The sequence below is a fragment of the Rhodnius prolixus genome, unplaced genomic scaffold (assembly GCF_049639745.1).
Source record: "Rhodnius prolixus isolate KJV_2025 unplaced genomic scaffold, Rpr scaffold_5, whole genome shotgun sequence".
Lineage (NCBI taxonomy): Eukaryota > Metazoa > Arthropoda > Insecta > Hemiptera > Reduviidae > Rhodnius > Rhodnius prolixus.
Window position 1 is genome coordinate 27743879 of NW_027411624.1, and position 22089 is coordinate 27765967.

Genomic DNA, 22089 nt, shown 5'->3' on the forward strand with positions numbered 1-22089 from the left:
TTCCCAATTATAAAAATATGCCCAAAATGAAAAATATGAAAAAATATGTACATATTTTGATTAAATATGTAGAAATATTTATTTATTTTAATCAAATATGTATAAATATGCGATAACATCCAAATTTGTGGAAATATGTGAAATAAAAGTAGTCTAAAACGGCTTAAAAAGTGTCAGTATGAATACTGCTAGTTGAAAAACGTCTGTAAATTGCCTAGAAAAAAATATGTAAATACATACGAATCCGTTCCCTATTCACAGTCTTCAACAATTTGTTCTAACTAATTTGTGTTAGTCAAAAGATTGTCACTTCTGAAGGTTAAGCAGGAATTAATGAATAGAACACATAAGTGGCAGTCAAATTCTCTAGCCCCTATTGGATTTGAAATAAAATTGTTATTTTTCTAAAGAATATTAATGTAGGCTAGCCTTTCTAAGGAGTGATGATTAATGTTGGTTACTGTGTGGGAGCCGTGCAGTCTAAATGCAAATCAAATTTAAGAATTGTAGTCTATTAATGCTGAGAATTAATGGTATTTTATATGTAATATTACTGTTCTTACTATCTAAGAACATACCATAACCTTCAGTTGCTAAAATATTTACTTGTTTAAGAAAACAAACCTGTAGCTTATTGTTTTGACAATTTTTATATAATTTGTATTTTATTAAAATTAAATTAATCTTATTAATTGTGTGCACACTTGATATTAAATAATACTCGTTTTAATTATATCCTCTTTCTCCAATGAAATATAGAAACACAAACCTCACGAAAAAAACCCTTTGTAGAGGTCTCCAACAATTGCAAATTGCAATATTTTAAGTCCTCCTAAAATATTAAATATTACAAATCATTTACTTAGTCTTGAAAGTTTGGGATTTGTTCTTTGTTGGACTTTTCAGAATAAGGAACTTAAAGGAAACCATTCCTGAGGTGCTCAATAAATAAAATCCTCGAACATTTTAGTTTTTAACTAAATAATTTATCAACTTCTTCCCCATTAACTACTAGTCCTCTTTCTCTCTATTGTGTATACCAAATCCAGTCTTCTTCATTTTCTAAACCATTGCTTTATCATCCTCTCCAAAATTTCAATTATGTTGTTTTCTACTATTCTAACCCCTTTTAACTTTCCATCCCATAAATAGTTTCTACTATTCTGAGAAAACCTCATCCATTAATCTTTGATAATATAATTTATTATTAAACAAGCACTTGCTAAAATGTTCATACGTTATATTGTAGTAAAATTAACTGTTTGTAGTTTGAACATGAAGAGTTACGATTTAATATTAATTTCGCCCAATAATATTGTATGCGTTCTAATTAGGCTATGTGCGGAATGTTACTAAACAAATTACACTCATATTTCAATTAATGTGCTAATCTAACATATGAATAAGTTCATGTACTCTACTGTCAAAGTTTGTGATATGCTTTATTCAATTAAAGCATATATTATTTCATAATTTTATCCCAAAATTCCATACGGCATGTTTATTATAATTAATAAGAATTCAACTTGTTTTATTACTTTACTGGTAGAAATCATGGGAGTCAATTAGTACATTTTCTAATCTTGGCGCATTGCGATTCTCAAATTTCAATGTCACACTAACTTTAAGTGTTTGGAATAAAAATAGCATTTTGCAAAATCATGGACTTCGGAATTGGGTTGCGTTTCCCCAAAAAGCAATTTCAATATTTTGCCAGTCAATTACAATATTTGTTTAATTAGCTATTTAAACACCTTCTTTTCCTTGTGGTAAGATCAGGAAATGCGAACCTGCAGATTTTCTATTTCGAGATCCCTTCAAATATTTATTTGAAATAATTAGTGTACTTTGTAGGGAAGGGTCCTAATATAGGCAGCCTTCGTCCTTTGCCTCCCGCTTGACTTTCCAATATTGTGTCATCAGTATAACATACGGTTTCATCACTTATACAAAATTAAGAGACATTAAAACCTGAAAATAATTGGAAGAGCGGATTTGTTTCAGGGGTGGTTAACGTCCGATTACCGAATTAAGTTTCGAGGACGAGACGGAAGCTCATTCTTAGTTGGAGTCCGTCTCGTTAAAGGAATATCATAATAGCCATATTGCTGATTATTGTTAGAGCAGGGAGTAGTTAGATCTCTCTAGTTCCACGCATATATGTTGATGGCAGCGGTGAAAATTAATCATCAAGATCAAGGAAAAATGGCATGGAATGACATTGATGTGATTTCTAAGCAAATCAATCAGAGAAGTAGTAGCATCAGCCGAAGACCATTGAACTCTTTGAATAGGAACTACTCGACTTGACCAGAATGGAGTCGGTTCATATCGTTGAAAGGTATGTTGCATATATGTAGCTGATTTTTGTGAGGGAGCTAGCTGCAATCCATAACACCAGCGAAACCACTTCTGGCACGAAATGTCAAGAATTTAACTAAGATATAGATAAAGCTGTAAATAGCAGCCTCTTCTGTATTAGTTCTTTAATAAGAAAATTTTGATACCGTGGAAACAGGGTCAATACTTTCTTGTGATAGAACGATACTTTGTTTGGAATTGTACGTTTAATTGAAATGTAAATTCTCATAAAATATAAATAAAAGATTGTCACAAAAGTTTTTGCGTTTTTCTCTTTCTATAGTGACGGAATTTCAAAGGAATGGCGTGCTTCAAGTTGTATTCCAATCTGAATTCTATTGACCTAAATATATTCCATTCTTTAGTTAACAAGAAAAAGGTTCTTTTTGTGGCATAATAACGCAAGACCAAACAATTCGAGTAAGATTGTCTCAAACAATAAAGAGATAGAATTTGTACCTTAACTTCAGCTACAAATAGGATGTCTAGAAGCAAAAATGGATAATAATTTAAAAATTACTAGTAAATAATTATTTCTTCAATAATCAATAAACAATAATAAATGTTCAATAATAAAATAGGAAAAACCTTACCCTTATTACACCTTAGTGTATAATAAAAGAAGTTAGAAATTATTATTGAATACTAAAAAAACTTGGGTAAAAAGAGATGGAATATTTTATGAGCTCGCTGGTTTCATATAAAATGGTACCTCGAATAGGTGTGAATAGCAATTGCAAAAACACACAATGGAAACATCTGTCAACTTCTAAGCAGAGTTTTCTCAATTTCCTTTCAATAATAGTCCGGTAAATAAAAAAAAAAAGGAAGAGATAGTGAACAAATATACATACAAAAAGAGAGGCCATTTTTTCTGTGAGTTTTTTAAATAGAAGAAATAAAGTGCTCATGCAGACTCACATGACTCCATTTTCAAATTCATTCTGCTTCAATTGACAATTTTTGTTAATTAACCCTTCACTGCATTGCGAGCTGTTTGAGTTACAGACAATTTCTCTTCGGATTATTTTAGATTTGTGTAACCATGTTGTTCGTTTTTGCGTTTTACCTTTAGAACAAATCTTTCCAGTACCACTAATCAATAGTACCAGTACGAGAACAACTATTTTTGGAAATGAAATCCATTTGATGGGTTATTTCCCAAATTTTTCTCTTTTCGAATGAACATGACAGAATTAAATAAGACTTAAAGCAGTTTTTAGAATTATTACAGTCATTGTTGTTATTTTATTTAAGTTTTAAAATAAAACATATTTTATTTAAGGGATATAGAAATTTATTATAGTATCCGAATGACATTTCGAATAATGTAAGATATGAAACAAATATGATAGTTTTCGTTATCTCAGAGATTTCCTGGGGCTTTCCAAGACAAATTCTTGGATATTTGGAGAGATGAGATAGCAAAGCTTCGAGACCTATAATAATAATAGTTCTTGAAATAAAGTAGATTATCTACAAATAATTAGGTATGTTGGTTTAATTTATTAATATTAGTTCTCTTTGGATGGTTAGTTTTATCAAATTATAGTTTAATTGTTATGGTTAGTTTGTGTTTGACTGATGGTAAAATGGCTCAACGCTTTGCAGAAAGCTTTAACTTTCGCTGAAGAAAATGTCGCTAAAGATTTCCTTTATACTTATTGTAATCGAGTCGGTCTTTAACATTTAATTAAAACGTCTATTAAAGGGTAAATAGATTAAAGGTACTTCCTGGAATGGAAGAAGATTCTCTTCTTCACCACATAGAAGTGGTTTCCAATAAAATATACGATCCTAATTCTGGGTTAGTTGGGGATTCTGGGTACCCTCTCTAGAGGATCTACTGCATTGTAATTTACGGTTTTAAAAAGTGTATAATGTTAGAAAGAGTTTTCAAATTAAGATTTGGAGGAAAAGTTGAAGTTAGAACTATGGGAATCGCAATAAAAGGAAGCCATCTAAATTCTCACTAGAGTTTTCAAATTCAGTAATTAGGAAAAACTGAAAATTTAGATTTTTGGGAACACAGTAAGGTAAAAGGAAATTACTGAGCAAACAATTATTTCAGCTTGAATTTTACTTCAACTATGTGATTTTCTCATACGAAATTTGCCTACTGAGTCAAAATTGTCTACTCCAAACTGATAAAAATAAAATAAAATCATTGATGTATGTTGGTGCAAGCATTTTTAAAAAAGGTTTTGAATTTTTAAATCTCATATTTTTTTTTATAACCTTTTTCTTTTTATTTCTATGATTAATAGTTCGATTATTATAGATACACAGATATTACAGTCCATCTAAGTTAAATGCTGTGCTACTTGAACAAATATTTTGTAGATGAAAATGGCCAGCATAATACATCTAATACATACTATGACATCTAATAAATTCTAAAAAATATTAATGAAAATTAATGCAGTAAAATTACTTAAATGATATCAATGAAGTATTAATGAAATGTTGGTTACCTGCTGATTTGTGTACCTTTTGGCGTTTAATCAACCCTTATACTTAACTTTTAAACTGTAGGTTTTTGTTAAGGAGATAAATCAACCTGTGATCATAAATAAAAGTCCAAAACTGGCCAAGTTGGATAAAACAACGCCACTATCCAGCTCTGAGCACCCAACCAGTTTTAGCTGTTCGGGGGAGCCAGTGCAGGAGTTTAGCTAAAAGTGTGAAATATGCTTTTAGTATAGGAAGAATAAAATTCGGTGTTGGGACTTTGAAACTTCAAAGAAATTTGTAAAAGCGCTCCCACTAGATATCAAACCCAAAACCAATTTCATAAATGAGGAAATACACGTAATAATAAGGGAGTAATCAACAATAAATAAATAAACCATTTTTTTGTTGTTAATGAAAAGAATTAGCTGATAAGCAGTAACAGTAGCATTAAAGAAATGAAGGTGTTAGTGTTAAATGCAACGCGTTTTGCACGCTAATGGGAAAGATTAGCATTCTCTCAGGGCGACTGACCTAATTTGGAGAACATATTGGCCTCGAGACCATAGAATGCCAAATTAAATAAAAATTCTGCTAAAAATAGCTGCTGGTGGTTGAAATCATTAATAATTTCGTCCACGACACTTACTTTGGTAGTTACGACGTTAAAAACCGCCTTAATTTATTACTTTAATTTTTTTTTTTTTAAATTATATCATTAATAATTGTAATTAATTTTGGCATAAATGCTTAGGATTTTTCTCACTTATTTAATGCTTGACTTACGTTTCTTTACTTTGCCAGCAAGTTTAGAAGTGTTTTCTTTCTGTTTATTCAGTAACTATTTCCTCATTTTCAGACGTAGAGATTACTTATAGTAATTAAGGAGTTTTCATTTTGTTTTTCTTTTGATTTTCATCAGCTCCTTAATTCACAAAGTTAGACAATAATGCTTATTCACATTTACTTAAGTTCACAGCATTTTTTAGCATATCTTTCGTACAATTTTTTGTCTACCCACTTGCATTTTATCCCATCACCAAATACTTTCATAAAAAGTTTTAATAATTTAAGCTGAAATAATTGTTTTTGATCTGTAATTTCTTCTTGCCTAATTTATAAACATAACAACTAAATTTTCAGTTGTTTCTGATTTCTGGGTTTAAATTTATAAGTTATAAATATCATAAAAAAGAAGCTTTTTTTTTTTAAATTTATCCTTTAAATATACAACTGCTGATCCACAGGAGGAAATTACAACAACCCAACAGCGTAAGACAATAAATAGCATACAATTTATTGGAAAGACAAATTTTTGTGTAAAATCTCAGAGATGTGGACTTCCTTTTTACAAACAGAATAAGACACTGTTTGCTATCGGTGGTAGCATTATATTCAAAAGGTGAATTTTTCACTTCTGAGTTGCTCGTGAATTCGGGTCTACGATGTCTACGCCATTGAATGCTGCTTCTTGGAACGTTGGTTTGCAACTGGAAGCTGAACATCAACCAAGTATATCTTAAGTTACTACATCGCGAGCCTGGACGCGCTTACTGAACTGTATAGAAACTTACTGGATTAAGACTTAGTCTAGGCAGCTGGAATGAGGGTTGAGTTTTATTCCATGGTGGTTCACATGAAACAAATGCTCAGTGAATTTTGCAGAACCAGGTGAGCGTGAATTTTCCGCCTTCCAGTTTTATCCCAATTTGTTGTGCACAGTTGGGGAAAATAAAAGGTAATTTTTATCGAGTTTATTGCCGTCTAAGTTAATGAGTTCAACAGATTTTAGAGTACAGATTCTTCGATGGAAGAATCATTTCCAGTTTTGACACAAACAAATAATGTTCCCCTCCGATTTACTTCTGCTTCTTACTTCCTGTTATTGGGTAAGAGGAAAACTGCGATCCGTCAACAATACAGATATTGGAAAACTAGTTTGAAAATAATTTATTTGTCATATTTAACGGGGCAAACTATGATATCAATATGAGAAGATTGACCATCCTCCTGACTATGAACTAGATAAACAATAACAGATTTCTTGAGATAAATACTTTAAGGAAAATTTAAAGCTTAGTTTGAAACATCTGATACAAATATACCCTTATAAAAACTTAGGAAATGATTAAAATTGAAACCTATTTATTGAAAAATTCCGACCAGAGATTCAGCATGTTGGGAAAACTTCTATTTTTTTTTAAAAAAAAAACCGTCTCTTATAAAGATTAGCACATTAATTTGGTTTATTAATTATAATGGAAAATGCATAATGGTAATGAAATAAGCAAGCTAGCCAACACCAGAGTTTTAAAGTTTAGGGCAGGGGTGAAGGATTAAAAATTCATAAAAAATATACAAACTTGGTACTACAGGGAGAATGAGAAAAAAATAAGGAAGGGATAAACTGAAACTTGGAGAAAAAATGAAAAATTAAGGATAAAAGCAACTAAGGTAATTTTCTAACCTTACATTCAGCACCTTCTTTCTCGCGATCTCACTCTCAAATCTTGGGGTTTGGACTCAAGGGAAAGGGCAAAATTAATTTATTAAATCCTGTTATTTCCATTTTTGCCCCAACCTTTCTTAATTTAATTTGTATTAAAACTCTCTTCACAATTATTTTTCTTAAAGCTTGCTATTTGTCTACGCATTCAGATCAAAAAATTTAATTTATCTTCAAAGTTGTTGTAAAATATTCTACAGTGGAATATAAATTGATATCCGACTCATAAGGAGAGAACTAAGAAATCCCCTTACAAGAGACCAAGTAACGCCTTGTTCTTAACATTATAGGTAAAGAATGTGAAATAATCGCCCAATTTTTCAGGAGGGCTTTACATCCAACTTTCGTCTTGGACGGAGGCGGTTAGCAAAAATACTTTACTATTGATTTCTTGTATTATCCATTAAATAAATTCTAAGACCTAAATCGGAATCCTAGATTACAAGAGTGAAGGAGAGAATTCTCAATACTAGATGGATGTTTTTGGTATAATAATAATAATAATATGTATTGAAGAGAGTCTCTAATGGCCGAGATAAATAGTAAAGACCATCCTTGGATCGAAAACAAAAACAATTACTTTGAAACGCGAGAAAACTGTAAAAGATTTGGAACAAATTCATCACATCTATCGAACCTGCACAAAGAAAACAATATTTTCTTTACAAATAAATACTACAATGAAATACGATCAAATTGAATAAATAAATTCAAATGTTTAAGTTCTCTACAGCGAGATTTTAGATGTAAGAACTCATCTTTGAAATGAAAAGTAAATAGAGACAATTCATTTTAAGAAAAGAAGGAGTATTGAAGTGTCGCGTGTAGATTTTTAGAGCAGATATTTTTATTTAATATTCGCTTTTTTCGTTTTGCATTTCAAGGTTTGCATTGTACTTCATTTCTCGTTACTTTTTAAAGGTGTGTGATGAAAATGTCACGCTTAGAAACAAATTTTGTTTAAATGTATAACAAAAAAAAAAAAATTAAAAGGGCCGGAAAGAAAAAAAGCAGGTTAAACTTTAGAAAGAAGAATACATCAAAGCAAGGAAATAAAATGCCTATCAAAGGATTCATAATACTTTTAAACATTAAAAAATTCAATTTACCAAAACCTTCTTTTTGGCTCATCAAAAGACGGAGAGCCTGATTCCCTTTTGTTCATCGATGTACCCATTTAGTTTGCTGTTCCAGTCATTGTACTGGGTTAATTTCACTACATCTTGCAAACCTTTATCGACATCTTCCGTTCTCTCAGTTTTATAAAGATATAAATGATTGTAATAACAAATTCTCAGGCGTTTCATTAATTTTCCGTCTGCTAGAATATTGGTCTAGCATGAAAGTGGCAATGTGTTGGATGGTAATCGGCCATGTGCTCATAGATTTTTATTTTATTAAATAACAAATTTAAATACTCAAAGTTTGTTAAATAATAAACAATATGCCAACTGTACTTTATTAATTCTAGAACTTGTGGAAACAAACGAAATATCTCTTAGTTTAGTACAGTGGTAGCAAATAATTTTGCACCATGGTTGGTGGTAAAATTTTCTTACCGCCCATCTGTTCCACACTTTAATTTAATCTAGCGCAGCTGCCAGTGCTCTTAATTTTTGAGTGGAAGTTTGGAACAAAATATATCTTGTAATTGATCTTTTTATTTATACTTCGAGTATGTTTATAATACAAATAACAGAGAAATTACTTTATGCAGCATTTCTGCATCTCCAACGCCCATTAGTGCGGATGCAGCTTAAATTGACAGAAAAGAAAATTAAGTATAAAAACTCATAATAAATTGAATGAATTAAATTAAATAATACTTCTTTAGTTGTGCTAATAACAAATACAAAAAATAATATTAAATATTTAGAAATGGATTATATATCCTTCTGTAGGAAATCGATATTTGTAAAAATGATACAGTATATTAAGAAAAGCACAAAATTAAAAAAAATATTTGAATGAAAAATAAACAATAATAAAAATAAATAAATGAATGTAATAAATAAATCAAACCATAAAATGAAAAATAAAATACATACTTAAATAGAGCTCCCAGTAAATCAGTTGTAATTTTAGCTATCTGATTGGAAGTTAAATTCCGCAACTAGTTCTTGTTCCATCTTTTTTACTGTTTGTGCTCCGTATAACGGAGTTCTCTAAAACGAAAATCATTTCCGATTAGCTTTGTACAAATTGGTCAAAGTTACAAACGGCAGATTTCTGAAAGGATTGTACAGAACTCTCTCCTAATTTTAGAAAAGCCAACGGGATTCCATTAGTATTTGTAAATATTTCCTGATAGTAAATTGAAATTATCTACAAGATTTGTATTGTAGAACAAGAACCTGTCCAGTATAACCGTTCATAAAATCTCCTCACTTGAGCCATCTTAGCATATCTAAGACAGGATGTCGGCAAAAAGATCTGCCAGGCTATCAAAAAGAGAAAGAAAGGGAAGAAAAATATTTTTCATATAACAAATTCCATTCCTGATTACCACTAGCTCTATAATTTTTGGATGTCTGTGGACACGATATTCCAAAACCCTAGGGATATATTTGAAATGAAGTTTTGTGTTTTAGGTTCTGCAATTGGGGAGATTGGTTCTGCTGGTATTAAGTAGACACATTGCTTATGTAAACTTGAGCTTTAAGCTTAAGTTTATCTAATTTAAATTCACCTGTGCTCAATATAAGTGTATATCCTTAACAAAAACTTACAGTTTAAAATGTTAAGTATAAGGGTTGATTAAACGCCAAAAGGTACACAAATCAGCCAGTACCCAACATTTCATTAATACTTCATTAATATTTAAGTAATTCTACTGCATTAATTTTCATTAATAAGTTATTTTTTAGAATTTATTAGATGTCACAGACCCTTATGCTGGCCATTTTCGTCCACAAAATATATGTTCAAGTAGCACTGTAGATTGACTGTAATATCTAGTTATTTATAATAATCAAACTATTAATTACAGGTTAAAAAGAAAAACGTTATAAAAAATAAAAAAAAATTATGAAGCTAAAAAATTCAAAACATTTTTTAAAAAATGCTTACACCAACTTACATCAATGATTTTGTTTATTTTATTTATTTATTTTTATTTCTTAAATAAAAATCGTCGGTTTAAGTTCATTCTTCGATTAAAGTAATTGTTATTGTATGAAGTAGTCAAACTTTTATAATAATAGGTAATAATTATCTGGCTTTATCGCAAATAATATAGTTTTCTTCAATTACATTCTCCATCTAGGTGTTCTTCCCACAATGTTGTATATATGTAATATAAAGTAAATAAGATATGCATATATTTAGGACAGCTAATTATTCCAGTATTTTACTATAAGTAAAATTAGGGGGACTAAATTAAATTACAATAGAGAAATGAATAATTATTGTTTAATAATCTACTTGTTATTAACTGTGTGTTAATTGTGCTCACGAATATTTCGGTAAGACGAATTCAAGACAGTAGCCTACTCTAACTTTATCTTTACTTTAACATGCATGTACGTATATGTGATTTATCATAATTATAACAAAAAAATAATATAAATGAAGTGGCCAGCATAAGGGTCTGTGATATCTAATAAATTCTAAAAAATAACTTATTAATGAAAATTAATGCAGTAGAATTACTTAAATATTAATGAAGTATTAATGAAATGTTGGGTACTGGCTGATTTGTGTACCTTTTGGCGTTTAATCAACCCTTATACTTAACATTTTAAACTGTAAGTTTTTGTTAAGGAGATTTTTGTACCTTTTGGATGATTTTCCTTTTTGTCTATTTTACAAAGTTACATATCTTCTTTACAGATTTTTTTAAAATTTGGAATAAGCAATTCTATCATTATAACCTGATAAGGTGTTAACTACCACTGAAGAGATCTATTTAAAGAATGATTGTAGTTGCGGCTCCCAAACCATTCTCAATAACAATTTTTTTGAGAAAGCGTTTTGAATAACATAGGAAGGAATTTGTACGTAAATAGCAAAATTAAACTGCGATTTCAGTACTTCCTTTTAAGAGGAGTAAGAAAAATAAACTAGGATTGCAGTACTTCTCCCTAAAAGGCAAAGAGGCAAAGATTTTTTAATCGAACAATTCATTGATTTAAATCGGTTCACTCATTGATAATTTAAACGATTGCAGTACTTCCTCTTAGTAGGAGCAAGAGAATCAGCAACGTAGAGGAGCTATAACCACTTATTCGAGCGGAATTTTATCAAAATCGGACTAAGCGTTATAGAAATATTGGTAATAATTGTTTTAGAAAGGGCCTTATTTGGGTGGGGCAAACTCCCCTCCTTATGAGGCACGGTGCCGAGACTTTTAAAGTGCAAATCTGTATAAAATTTCGATTCGAATGACACTTCATTCATAAAAATCGGTTCACGTGTCGATAATTTGAAACGATTGCTATACTTCCCCTTAACAAGTGTAAGAGCTGATCGCCGCATTAATGTTACGTAGGGGAGCCCTAACCCTATCATCCTACCAAATTTTATCAAAATCGGGCCAAGATTTACAGAGTAATTAGTATTAATAATTTTGGAGGAGGCCTTGCATAAAGGGGGATAACTCCTCTCCCATTCCATGTATAGGATCGAGACCCCCAAAAGGCACATCTACATAAAATACTGAATCGAATGACACCTCATTCATGAAAATCGGTTCACGCGTTTAGGCGCTACGTTGTTTACAAAAAAGGTAACAACAAGAACAACAACAACAACAACAACAAGAACAAGAACAAGAACATTTTTTGAAAAAGCCGTTTTTGCTCATTTTCGGCAACTTTTTTCTCGAAACCTATTAGATCTGGGTGGTTGCAAAAAGATTACAGTTATAAAGGATGGTTTGGAGTAAGATTTAAAGAAAATTTGGGAATTTTATCTTTTATAGAAAAATAGAAAAAAATTGTCAAAGTTGGGTGTTTTTCAACGTTACACTTTTTCGTGCAGTTTTTGATGGTCAACCCTTATACAACTGCCCTACCGGACAGTTTTAATATATCAAATGAACAACAAAACCAAAAATGATAAAAATAATACCTGTTATTAATAAAACTGTCCGGTAGGGCAGTTGTATAAGGGTTGATCGTCAAAAACTGCACGAAAAAGCGTAACGTTGAAAAACACCCAACTTTGACAATTTTTTTCTCTTTTTCTACAAAAGATAAAATTCCCAAATTTTCTTTAAAATAAAGGGCAAACCCTCCTTTATAGCTGTAATTTTTTTGCAACAACCCACATCTAATAGGTATCGAGAAAAAAGTTGCCAAAAATGAGCAAAAACAGCTTTTTCAAAAAATGTTCTTGTTCTTGTTCTTCTTCTTCTTGTTACCTTTTTTGTAAACAACGTAGCGCCTAAACGCGTAAACCGATATTCATGAATGAGGTGTCATTCGATTCGGAATTTTATGTAGATGTGCCTTTTGGGGGTCTCGATCCTATACATGGAATGGGAGAGGAGTTATCCCCCTTTATGCAAGGCCTCCTCCAAAATTATTAATACTAATTACTCTGTAAATCTTGGCCCGATTTTGATAAAATTTGGTAGGATGATAGGGTTAGGGCTCCCCTACGTAACATTAAAGCGGCGATCAGCTCTTACACTTGTTAAGGGGAAGTATAGCAATCGTTTCAAATTATCGACACGTGAACCGATTTTCATGAATGAAGTGTCATTCGAATCGAAATTTTGTACAGATTTGCACTTTAAAAATCTCGACGCCGTGCCTCATAAGGAGGGGAGTTCGCCCCACCCAAATAAGGCCCTTTCTAAAACTATTATATTTCTATAACGCTTAGTACGATTTTGATAAAATTCAGCTCGAATAGTGGTTAAAGCTCCTCTACGTTGCTGATGCTCTTGCACCTACTAAGAGGAAGTACTGCAATCGTTTAAATTATCAATGAGTGAACCGATTTAAATCAATGAATTGTCGTTCGATTAAAAAATCTTTGCCTCTTTGCCTTTTAGGGAGAAGTACTGCAATCGTAGTTTATTTTTCTTACTCCTCTTAAAAGGAAGTACTGAAATCGCAGTTTAATTTTGCTATTTACGTACAAATACCTTCCTATGTTATTCAAAACGCTTTTTCAAAAACATTGTTATTGGGGATGGTTTGGGGGACCGCAACTATAATCATTCTGTAAAAAGATCTCTCCAGTGGTAGTTAACACCTTATCAGGTTATAATGATAGAATTGCTTATTCCAAATTTTAAAAAAATCTGTAAAGCAGATATGTAACTTTGTAAAATAGACAAAAAGGAAAATCTATCCAAAAGGTACAAAAATCTCCTTAACAAAAACTTAAAGTTTAAAATGTTAAGTATAAGGGTTGATTAAACGCCAAAAGGTACTCAAATCAGCGAGTACCCAACATTTCATTAATACTTCATTAATAGTCAAGTAATTCTACTGCATTAATTTTCATTAATAAGTTATTTTTTAGAATTTATTAGATGTCACAGACCCTTATGCTGGCCACTTCATTTATAATATTTATTTGTTATAATTATGATAAATCACATATATGTACATGCATGTTAAAGTAGAGAAAGGCAAAGTTAGAGTAGGCTACTGTCTTGAATTCGTCTTACCGAAATATTCGAGAGCACAAATAACACACAGTTATAACAAGTAGATTATTCAACAACAATTATTGATTACTCAATTGTAATTTAATTTAGTCCCCCTAATTTTACTTATAGCAAAATACTGGAATAATCAGCTGTCCTAAAAATATGCATATCTTATTCATTTTACATTACATGTATACAACATTGTGGGATGAATACCTAGATTGAGAATGTAATTGAAGAAAACTATGTTATTTGCGATAAAGCCAGATAATTATTATAAACGTTTGACTACTTCATAAAATAACAATTACTTTAATCGAAGAATGAACTTAAACCGACGATTTTTGAAAATCATCGATGTATGTTGGTGAAGTTTCTTTTAAAAAAAAGTTTTGAATTTTTTAGCCTCATAATTTTTTTTTATTTTTTGTAACGTTTTTCTTTTTAACCTGTAATTAATGGTTTGATTATTATAGATAACTAGATATTACAGTCAATCTACAGTGCTACTTGAACATATATTTTGTAGACGAAAATAGCCAGCATAAGGGTCTGTGACATCTAATAAATTCTAAAAAATAACTTATTAATGAAAATTAATGCAGTAGAATTACTTAAATATTAATGAAGTATTAATGAAATGTGGGGTACTCGCTGATTTGTGTACCTTTTGGCGTTTAATCAACCCTTATACTTAACATTTTAAACTGTAAGTTTTTGTTAAGGAGTTAAAAATAAAATAAAACACCATAGAGTTATATCAAACTTCACAAAATGTAGAGATAAAGTTTTACACCAGGTAAAGTTAATAAACAAAGTTATTATTCGAAATTATTGTGACGTTCAAAAAGTTTTTATCAAAACTGTTTCAGTTTGTTTTAAATGTGATTGTCTGATATGAAATTTAAAATAAAGTATTGTTACCAGTAATCGTTGTTATTGTAAATTACAAAATGATATTGTTTGATTAAATTACAGGATATCAACTAAATTTAAATTCTTAAACATCCTAGTTGCGCCAGGAAAGCTGCATCAGGCAGTCTCCATTCCCAAGGAGAAGGAAAAGGATCATTTACGCTGCTAGCGCTTTTCTAAAAAAGGCTGTTTTGCATTATTTTTACAGCAATTTTTTGTAATATAATAAGAAACATGAATTTTGATAAATATTGAGAATAATTGCAACTAAATAAAGAATACAAAATAAAGTAACGGTGCGGTTAATTGGTGGAAAATGAAAACAAATTTAAACAGTATACAAAACGTGAAATGGCCTAATTTTATTTTACTGTTTCTCCTAAAATGACATCAATTAAATGAAAACATTCAGTCTAAAGCTTCAATAAAGTTTTTATGGTCGCCTAAAAGCTTTTCTTATTTCCCAAGCTGCCGTTTCCTTTAATCTAATCTTATTGCGTTCAAGGGCTCCCCTTGTGCTCTATAAAGAAGGTTTTTCTTTTTTACCAACAAAGTGATTAGGTAGATTCTTTATATTTTGACACCTTCATCATTGAAAGTCTGTCCATTTATATTTTTCCTCGGTATTATGCGAGTTCTTGTTCAGCTGTTGGAATGCCACTTTATAATAGATAATAATCAAGGTTTCAATATTATATATTTTCAAAGCAATAGAATGGTTCTGTTGAAGAAGGTGTGTCTCAGCTACCTCAAAGACTCTATTGGTCTCTAGACAATTACAGAAACCTCAAAAAAGCCATTAAATTATCTAAATCTTCCTACCCAAACTTTTGGCTTCATATTTGATAGAAAGTATTATAAAGATGTTAAAATTGTAACAAATTTCTATGACTAAATTTAAATAATGTAATGTCCAAGCAACTCACTACGCCTCCCAGACATTACAGTCAAAAATACTTCTAAAAACTTCTTAACGCTCCGTTCTAAGTATCTAACCTCACTCATAATGATCTTAAAATCCCTTTTATTACAGATCTTGCTAAAACTCGTTTTCTCAAATTTCATTCCACTCTACAGTAGCTCATCCTAACCCCTCTCATAAAACACCTATCTTCCACCATATTACCAGGTAATCCTCTAAGGAGATTGAAGAGGAAGATGGCCTCGTGATCTTCTCTTATCGTGAGAGCAAAGCACATTACTGAAGTGACACCACCTACCTTCTCCACTCGTGATTTTCTTTTATTTTCTTTACCAGGTACCATATTTGCTCGTCGCAACAACCGTTGCAGTTGTAAATTCCAATAAAAGATTTTATAAAAGAAAATTAAATAATTAAAAATTAACAATTTAAAAATCTATTGGTATATTATATTGTCAGAGTTTGACATTGCATATTTTTTTTTTTATGTTGAATAAGATAATCTTAACTTGGTAATAGTTTTTAATTCAGTCCCATTATTAAGCTTTGCAAATATTAATCTGGTCATTTTTAAATAAAACTATATATCAACATTAGCTGAGGACCAAAACAACTTGACCTGAGCCTGTCTTTAGTCTAGACTAGATGCAAGAAGCTGTGGAAAAACAATAATGATGATAATAATAATAATAATTTAAAAAAGAACCATCATGCAAATGGCTATAAATAAGAATACATTACCGCAATATCCAAATGAAGTTCATGGGTTTGATTACTTCTCCAAATTGTATGCCCAGGGCCGAGACCACTTGCACAGTTCTGATCAACATTCGGCGATTTGCCGTCGATGAATCCAGGCAAACATGCTAGAAGTGTAGCCACGATTGATAGAAATAACTTCATTATCTTCAGGTGCATCTTACATCACCTGTTCAAACAAAGTTTAATATCAATTAGAAATAAGAATTTAAAAAGAGTTTATTGGTTTAGTAGTGTCTGTCTAAATTTTTACTATAAGCTTTCTTCGGTTTTCAATAATTTTTGAAAGAAAGCTGGCAAAGTTAGGCATTAAATTGAGCTTTAGGACCAAAAAGCAACGAGTAACTTCTTTTAACGGTTAGAATAGTGTTTTCACACGTTGCAAGTGATGCTAAATTGCTCTTTTTCTTCTCGCTAAGAATGGAAAAATGGGCTAAACAGCTAGTTCTTTCTTGTTCTTGAATACATCTCCCAAGCACCACTGTAAGTAAAGTATTCTTAAATCATCAAAGCAGTAAAACAACATTCTTCAGAAAAGAAACGGCTCCTTTTCGCCAAGGAACATATTTCTAGGAAATGTTTCGCCTGTTAACCGAACCTAGACGATTATTGTAATTTTGTCAATCAATGTATGCCTACAATTAGCAATATGAGCTTATAGATAATAACTGGCACTATAATCAGCATAAACTGCAAAATATTAAAGCTGCAACGTCGGACGAGATATGAAATTTGCCGATTTTACAAGATAACAAAAGTTTCACTCACAATAACCCGGTTTCTAATGCTCTGAATTCTACGAAATATTGCTCGATTGCATACTATAAGTAACTCTATAACTGATATAAATAACAATACTCTAGGTGGAATGGTAGCTGAGATATGGGATGTTAAAATTTGCTGATGTTCAAGAAACATAATTTTTGTCCCTCAATATCTCGGTTTCTTATGCTCAGAAGTCTTTGAAATAATGTTCAACATCTGGGTATCCTGGAATAGATAGCTTGTTGGACTTAGACTTTCCTTCCTAAAAGTGCTTACCATTTCTTGTGTATGGCAATGATGTCAGTATTTAGAGTATAACTCTTAAATTTTCTATTCCATCAATTCAAATTTCAAATTTATAAATTTCTCTTAATAAAAGAATTTAAACTACATTTTCCTGTAATAATTTAATTTTTATTCACCACATTAAAATTGCAAAATAACCATTTGAAACGGTAAAAATAAAATAAGCAATCAATTAAATAAATGGTAATATTTTAGGCTTTCAAAGTTAAAGCAGATTTCACCGAATAGCGAGGCGTAATGGGTGCCAAAAATAACTGTTTTACATAAATAAATCCAGTGAATTCAGTTAAGTTGGGGTCAAGAGTTCATCGGATGAAATTATCATTTCTAGTTTTCAGATGAATTTTTTTTTTTTTTTTTTTGCTCCAGTAAGAACAATTATTGTGATAAGAGCACAGTATCGGTTTTGAATTGTTTATAATAAATACTGTTTTAAATGGTCCGAAATAGTTGTTTTTCGGAACTAATACTGAGTAAGTTTCTTTCTCACACGTGTTCCAATACATATGTATGTACATACTACACGTGTTCTTCCAAAGTTCCAAACACCTGTATCCATTTTCCAATAATTAGACTTCTTCAAATTTGGAATTTGAATTTGGGATGATTTTAATGTCTTTTGTTATATAGCTAATAAAAGCGGTTTTTTTTTTTGCTTTTTTTTTGGGCATTGGCTTCCGCCATACAGCCAGCATTGTCTAGGCTATGTACTTATCCGTAGAATATCACTCACTCTCCATTCTTACTTATAAATACATTCGCTTCACACATTCATCCCTCTACTACATACAACTATTTACATAAACTACAGCTAATGGATGGATCAGTACTCTATATTCCTGCCATCCTTATAGCTTAACCGAAATTAAAATCACAGTAATCCTTCTCTAATCATTTTCTTGCATTCATTCTAATCGGCTAGAACTTTTAACTACATTCATATTTCATTACTACCTCTGCTATAGATTTAAGCAAATAGATGATGGTGGAGAATATTATGTCTTCGTAGCGAAATGGTGCATCTAAATACCTGTATATGTCGTCAAACATTCGTTTCCTTTCTACTGCACTACGTGGACATATCATTATTATATGTTTGAAATCCTCCTCATCATTGCAATCTAAGCAAAGAGGAGAGTGGACCTTTTGTTGATCCTGTGAAGAAGATACGATCCGCACACCGCGTGGTTCGCTCACAGCCTGCTTATTGTCGTAACAACCCATTTATTAGTGACAGTTCCCTTAAACCATGGTTGTCTAGGTAACTGATCTGCCATAGTTTTATAGAATCTCCCTTTATTACCATTACTGTAATCTGTCTGCCATTTTTGTAGTGCTGCTTTTGCAATTGTACACTTGATATCGGTGTGTGGTACTTTATAATTAGCCTTTTCCCCACTGTTGGTGGCTTCCTTTGCAAGTTTATCAACAATTTCCTTTTCTTTTATACCACAATAATCCCTTACCCACAAAAAACTAATGCAGACCCCCTTCTCTTTAAAAATGGCTATCATTTCTACCAATCTCTGCGATAATATGATACATTCCTGCAGGCTGGTTATGTATATGTGATAATTTACACAACGCACTCTGGCTGTCACTAATAATGGAATGGTAATGGAATGATAAAAGCGTTCATTATGCTGAAGTTATTTTATTTCATTTTTTCAAAGGAAAGCTTGCTTTAGAACTTGACCATCCAAAGGTGAATCTCACTTAACAATCAATGAATTGCCAGAACTTGAATGCAGAGTGACAATCACTACCAATAATTACCTTTTCTCTTTATGATTAATCAACATAAATATGAAATTCCAATACCATAAAGTAAATGTGACCTAATCCTAGCCAAGTTTTCGTTTACTTTAAGCTCTCAGAATGGATTATGACGAAGAACTGGTTTGCGGTGACAAAGAGTTTGATTTTTCACTTATTCGTAACCAGAACCTGCTCATTTAGATTAGTGTGACTAGAAATATCTATGTATAGACTCTACAAAGTTGGCTAAGCCGTAACCCAGAGGATCTGTGTAACGAAATACCATTAAGTACCCATTAAGTAGTTCTGGCAGTTAACTTAGTTACAAATAAGTTAATTATAAGTTTGGTACGCTGGATTGAAGCTGATTTATAGAAATGAAATGAAATTCATTTTTATTTTTCAAAATAGATGTTTCCACTAAAAATTCTCTCAATTGAGAGCTTCTAATTCTCATCTACGTTGCAGCTCCTGTATGCTTTTTTTAAATTTTCATTAGCCAGGGAGAGAGATGCTAATTGAAGAAAGAAGTCTGGGGAGAGGAATCTGTCTTCAAGCAACTCTGAATCCCAGATGACGCCCGTAGGTAATTTTTATTAAATTAATTACAAAAAGGTAATCAATTTATTCAATTATCCAGTTGAAAAACGTAGGTAATGAACTTGGGCGAATTATTAGATTATTTAGATAAAATCGGTAAGGAATATTGTAATACAACATCCAAGTAAATAAATTCCCATTCTAATGAACACTAAAAGAAAATGGGAAGAGATGAAAAGCAAAAGAAAAATCTGGAAATAAAGTGGAAATTGTAAGGAAAGTATTTTATTTGATGGTGAAACCCCAGGGTTAGAAAAGTGCACCCTTTTATGCAAGCAGCTTAGTAGGCACGAATAGAGATTGTGATCTTATGGCCAATGAGATTCTTCCAATCTAGCAATAACGAAGTTATTGTATCCACAATCAATGCTTACTTGATCGTGTTCAAGGAATGTTTCTTACTGCTTATTTTGTTGGCAATTCTAAGGTCACAACCTTAACCAAATCTCTACAAAAAGAATTTTAACCAGGCAACAATAATAATATTTGATAGAGACACGTCAAATTGGCATTTTTTCCATCATCAAATTAGATTAAATTAAAGATATTGCTATAGTGAAACGTTTTTGTACTTTTTAAAAAAATGTTTGGTTAGCGGTGATTCGCTAGTGACGTAATTATAGAGATGAAGTTTGCTACTTTTATGGATGGTGAACTTTTAGATTATAGTTGGAATTATAGATTCACCGTAACTTTCTTTTATCTGAGATTAGGGCAGATAATTTAATCAACAGGTGTGTAGATATCAATAACATTTTTAACCACAAAATTAAATCAAAATTCTAGTTTTTACTCCAATGATCCATGGAGGTTATCATAAAGCTGGGACTAGAGCCATTGTGGTTTATGCCAGTATAACCAAACACAAAGGGGGGCAGTTCATTGGTCATCATGTCATCATGCCACTCTGGTGAGTGTTTAGGATGGATGGGAGGAAAAGTGAACGAGTGGTTGCGCAGATCATTAATAGTAAACTTGCAACATTGTTGGTGGCGGCTAATGAATGCGGTATCAACTTATGTCATGGTATAGCGGTCGTCCAATAGCAGCGTGAGTACAGTATGGGTGTAAACTGTGGGGACGTCAGTTTTGCAGCCACTGTAATAACCCGGTTCGTACACACTGACACTTTCATACACATAGCAGGGCTTCAGGTTGACGTATATCCACAGATCATTAGCTAACCACCCTTGTCCACCCGCCATCATCACTCGGGAGGCCCATATTGTACCTATAAACTATTCAAGTTTGATTGCTCTCTCACTATCTCTATCTCTATCACACACTAATACAACATATTTGACCATGAATAGGGCCTAGAGTAGCAGTTGTTATATATAGACCAGTGGCTACCACCTCCAGGGAGTCAACCTCTTAACCGCTCGCTTTACTCCACATAGTAGTCCAAAATGGTTTGTAGATTGACGTTAAGCTTGTTGCTATGGAAATGCAAATGGATCCTATTCTCGAGAGTTTCCCAGAGAGTCTCCTTTTTTCTTTCTCTAACAACTAGTTAAGAGGAAGAATGATAATCAAGTCCAATTTTCAAATTTTTTTAAATTTATTTTGTTATTTAATAATTATATCTGTATAATATAATATACAATAAGTAAATAGGGAGAACGAAGGATAAATGGATTCGTGAATGGCAGGAGGAGAGAAACTGCCCAGCAGTAGCACTCTCTACAGGATATGATTTTTAGGCCTTCAGACTGCGAGGAAGTCGCGGGGCCACTGGCGATTCAGTCGGCGCGGAGGATTGTCAGGAATGTCAGAGGAGGCGAGAGACTGTACTAGAGGATTGGAGCAAGTGGAGAGAGCAGTATGGAATTTTTGATATTTGGCGAGTTGGTGTACGAATGGGATGTTGAGGTCGTTGTGAAGAGTGAGGTTAGTCACCGTAGAAAGGAGCGTCAGCGTCGGAGGAGTTTGGACTGAAATGTCTGTACTGTCCGTATGTTTGTGGGTTTGGCTGAACCCCACAGCTCTAGGTCCGTAAGTCCAGATAGGTTTGAGGATAGTACTGTATATTAATCGTTTGAGTTCAATGAGTAATTTGGAGCGTCGTACAAGATTTTTTTTTTCTCAAAATTAATTGAATTAATTTGAATTTTCAAAATTAAAACAGAAATTACATGT

General features: G+C 31.8%; 1 protein-coding gene across 2 annotated transcripts in view; it reads right to left on the bottom strand.

Annotated features, from left to right (window-relative positions):
• LOC141458708 (uncharacterized) overlaps positions 1-22089 on the bottom strand; it is a 200116-nt gene that overhangs the window by 85500 nt on the left and 92527 nt on the right. For both annotated transcript variants that reach the window (XM_074137043.1, XM_074137041.1), the window contains exon 2: positions 16504-16690. In XM_074137043.1, coding sequence (XP_073993144.1) covers positions 16504-16680 — 177 coding nt within the window. In that variant the 5' untranslated portion in view covers positions 16681-16690. The remainder of the gene's footprint in view (positions 1-16503; positions 16691-22089) is intronic.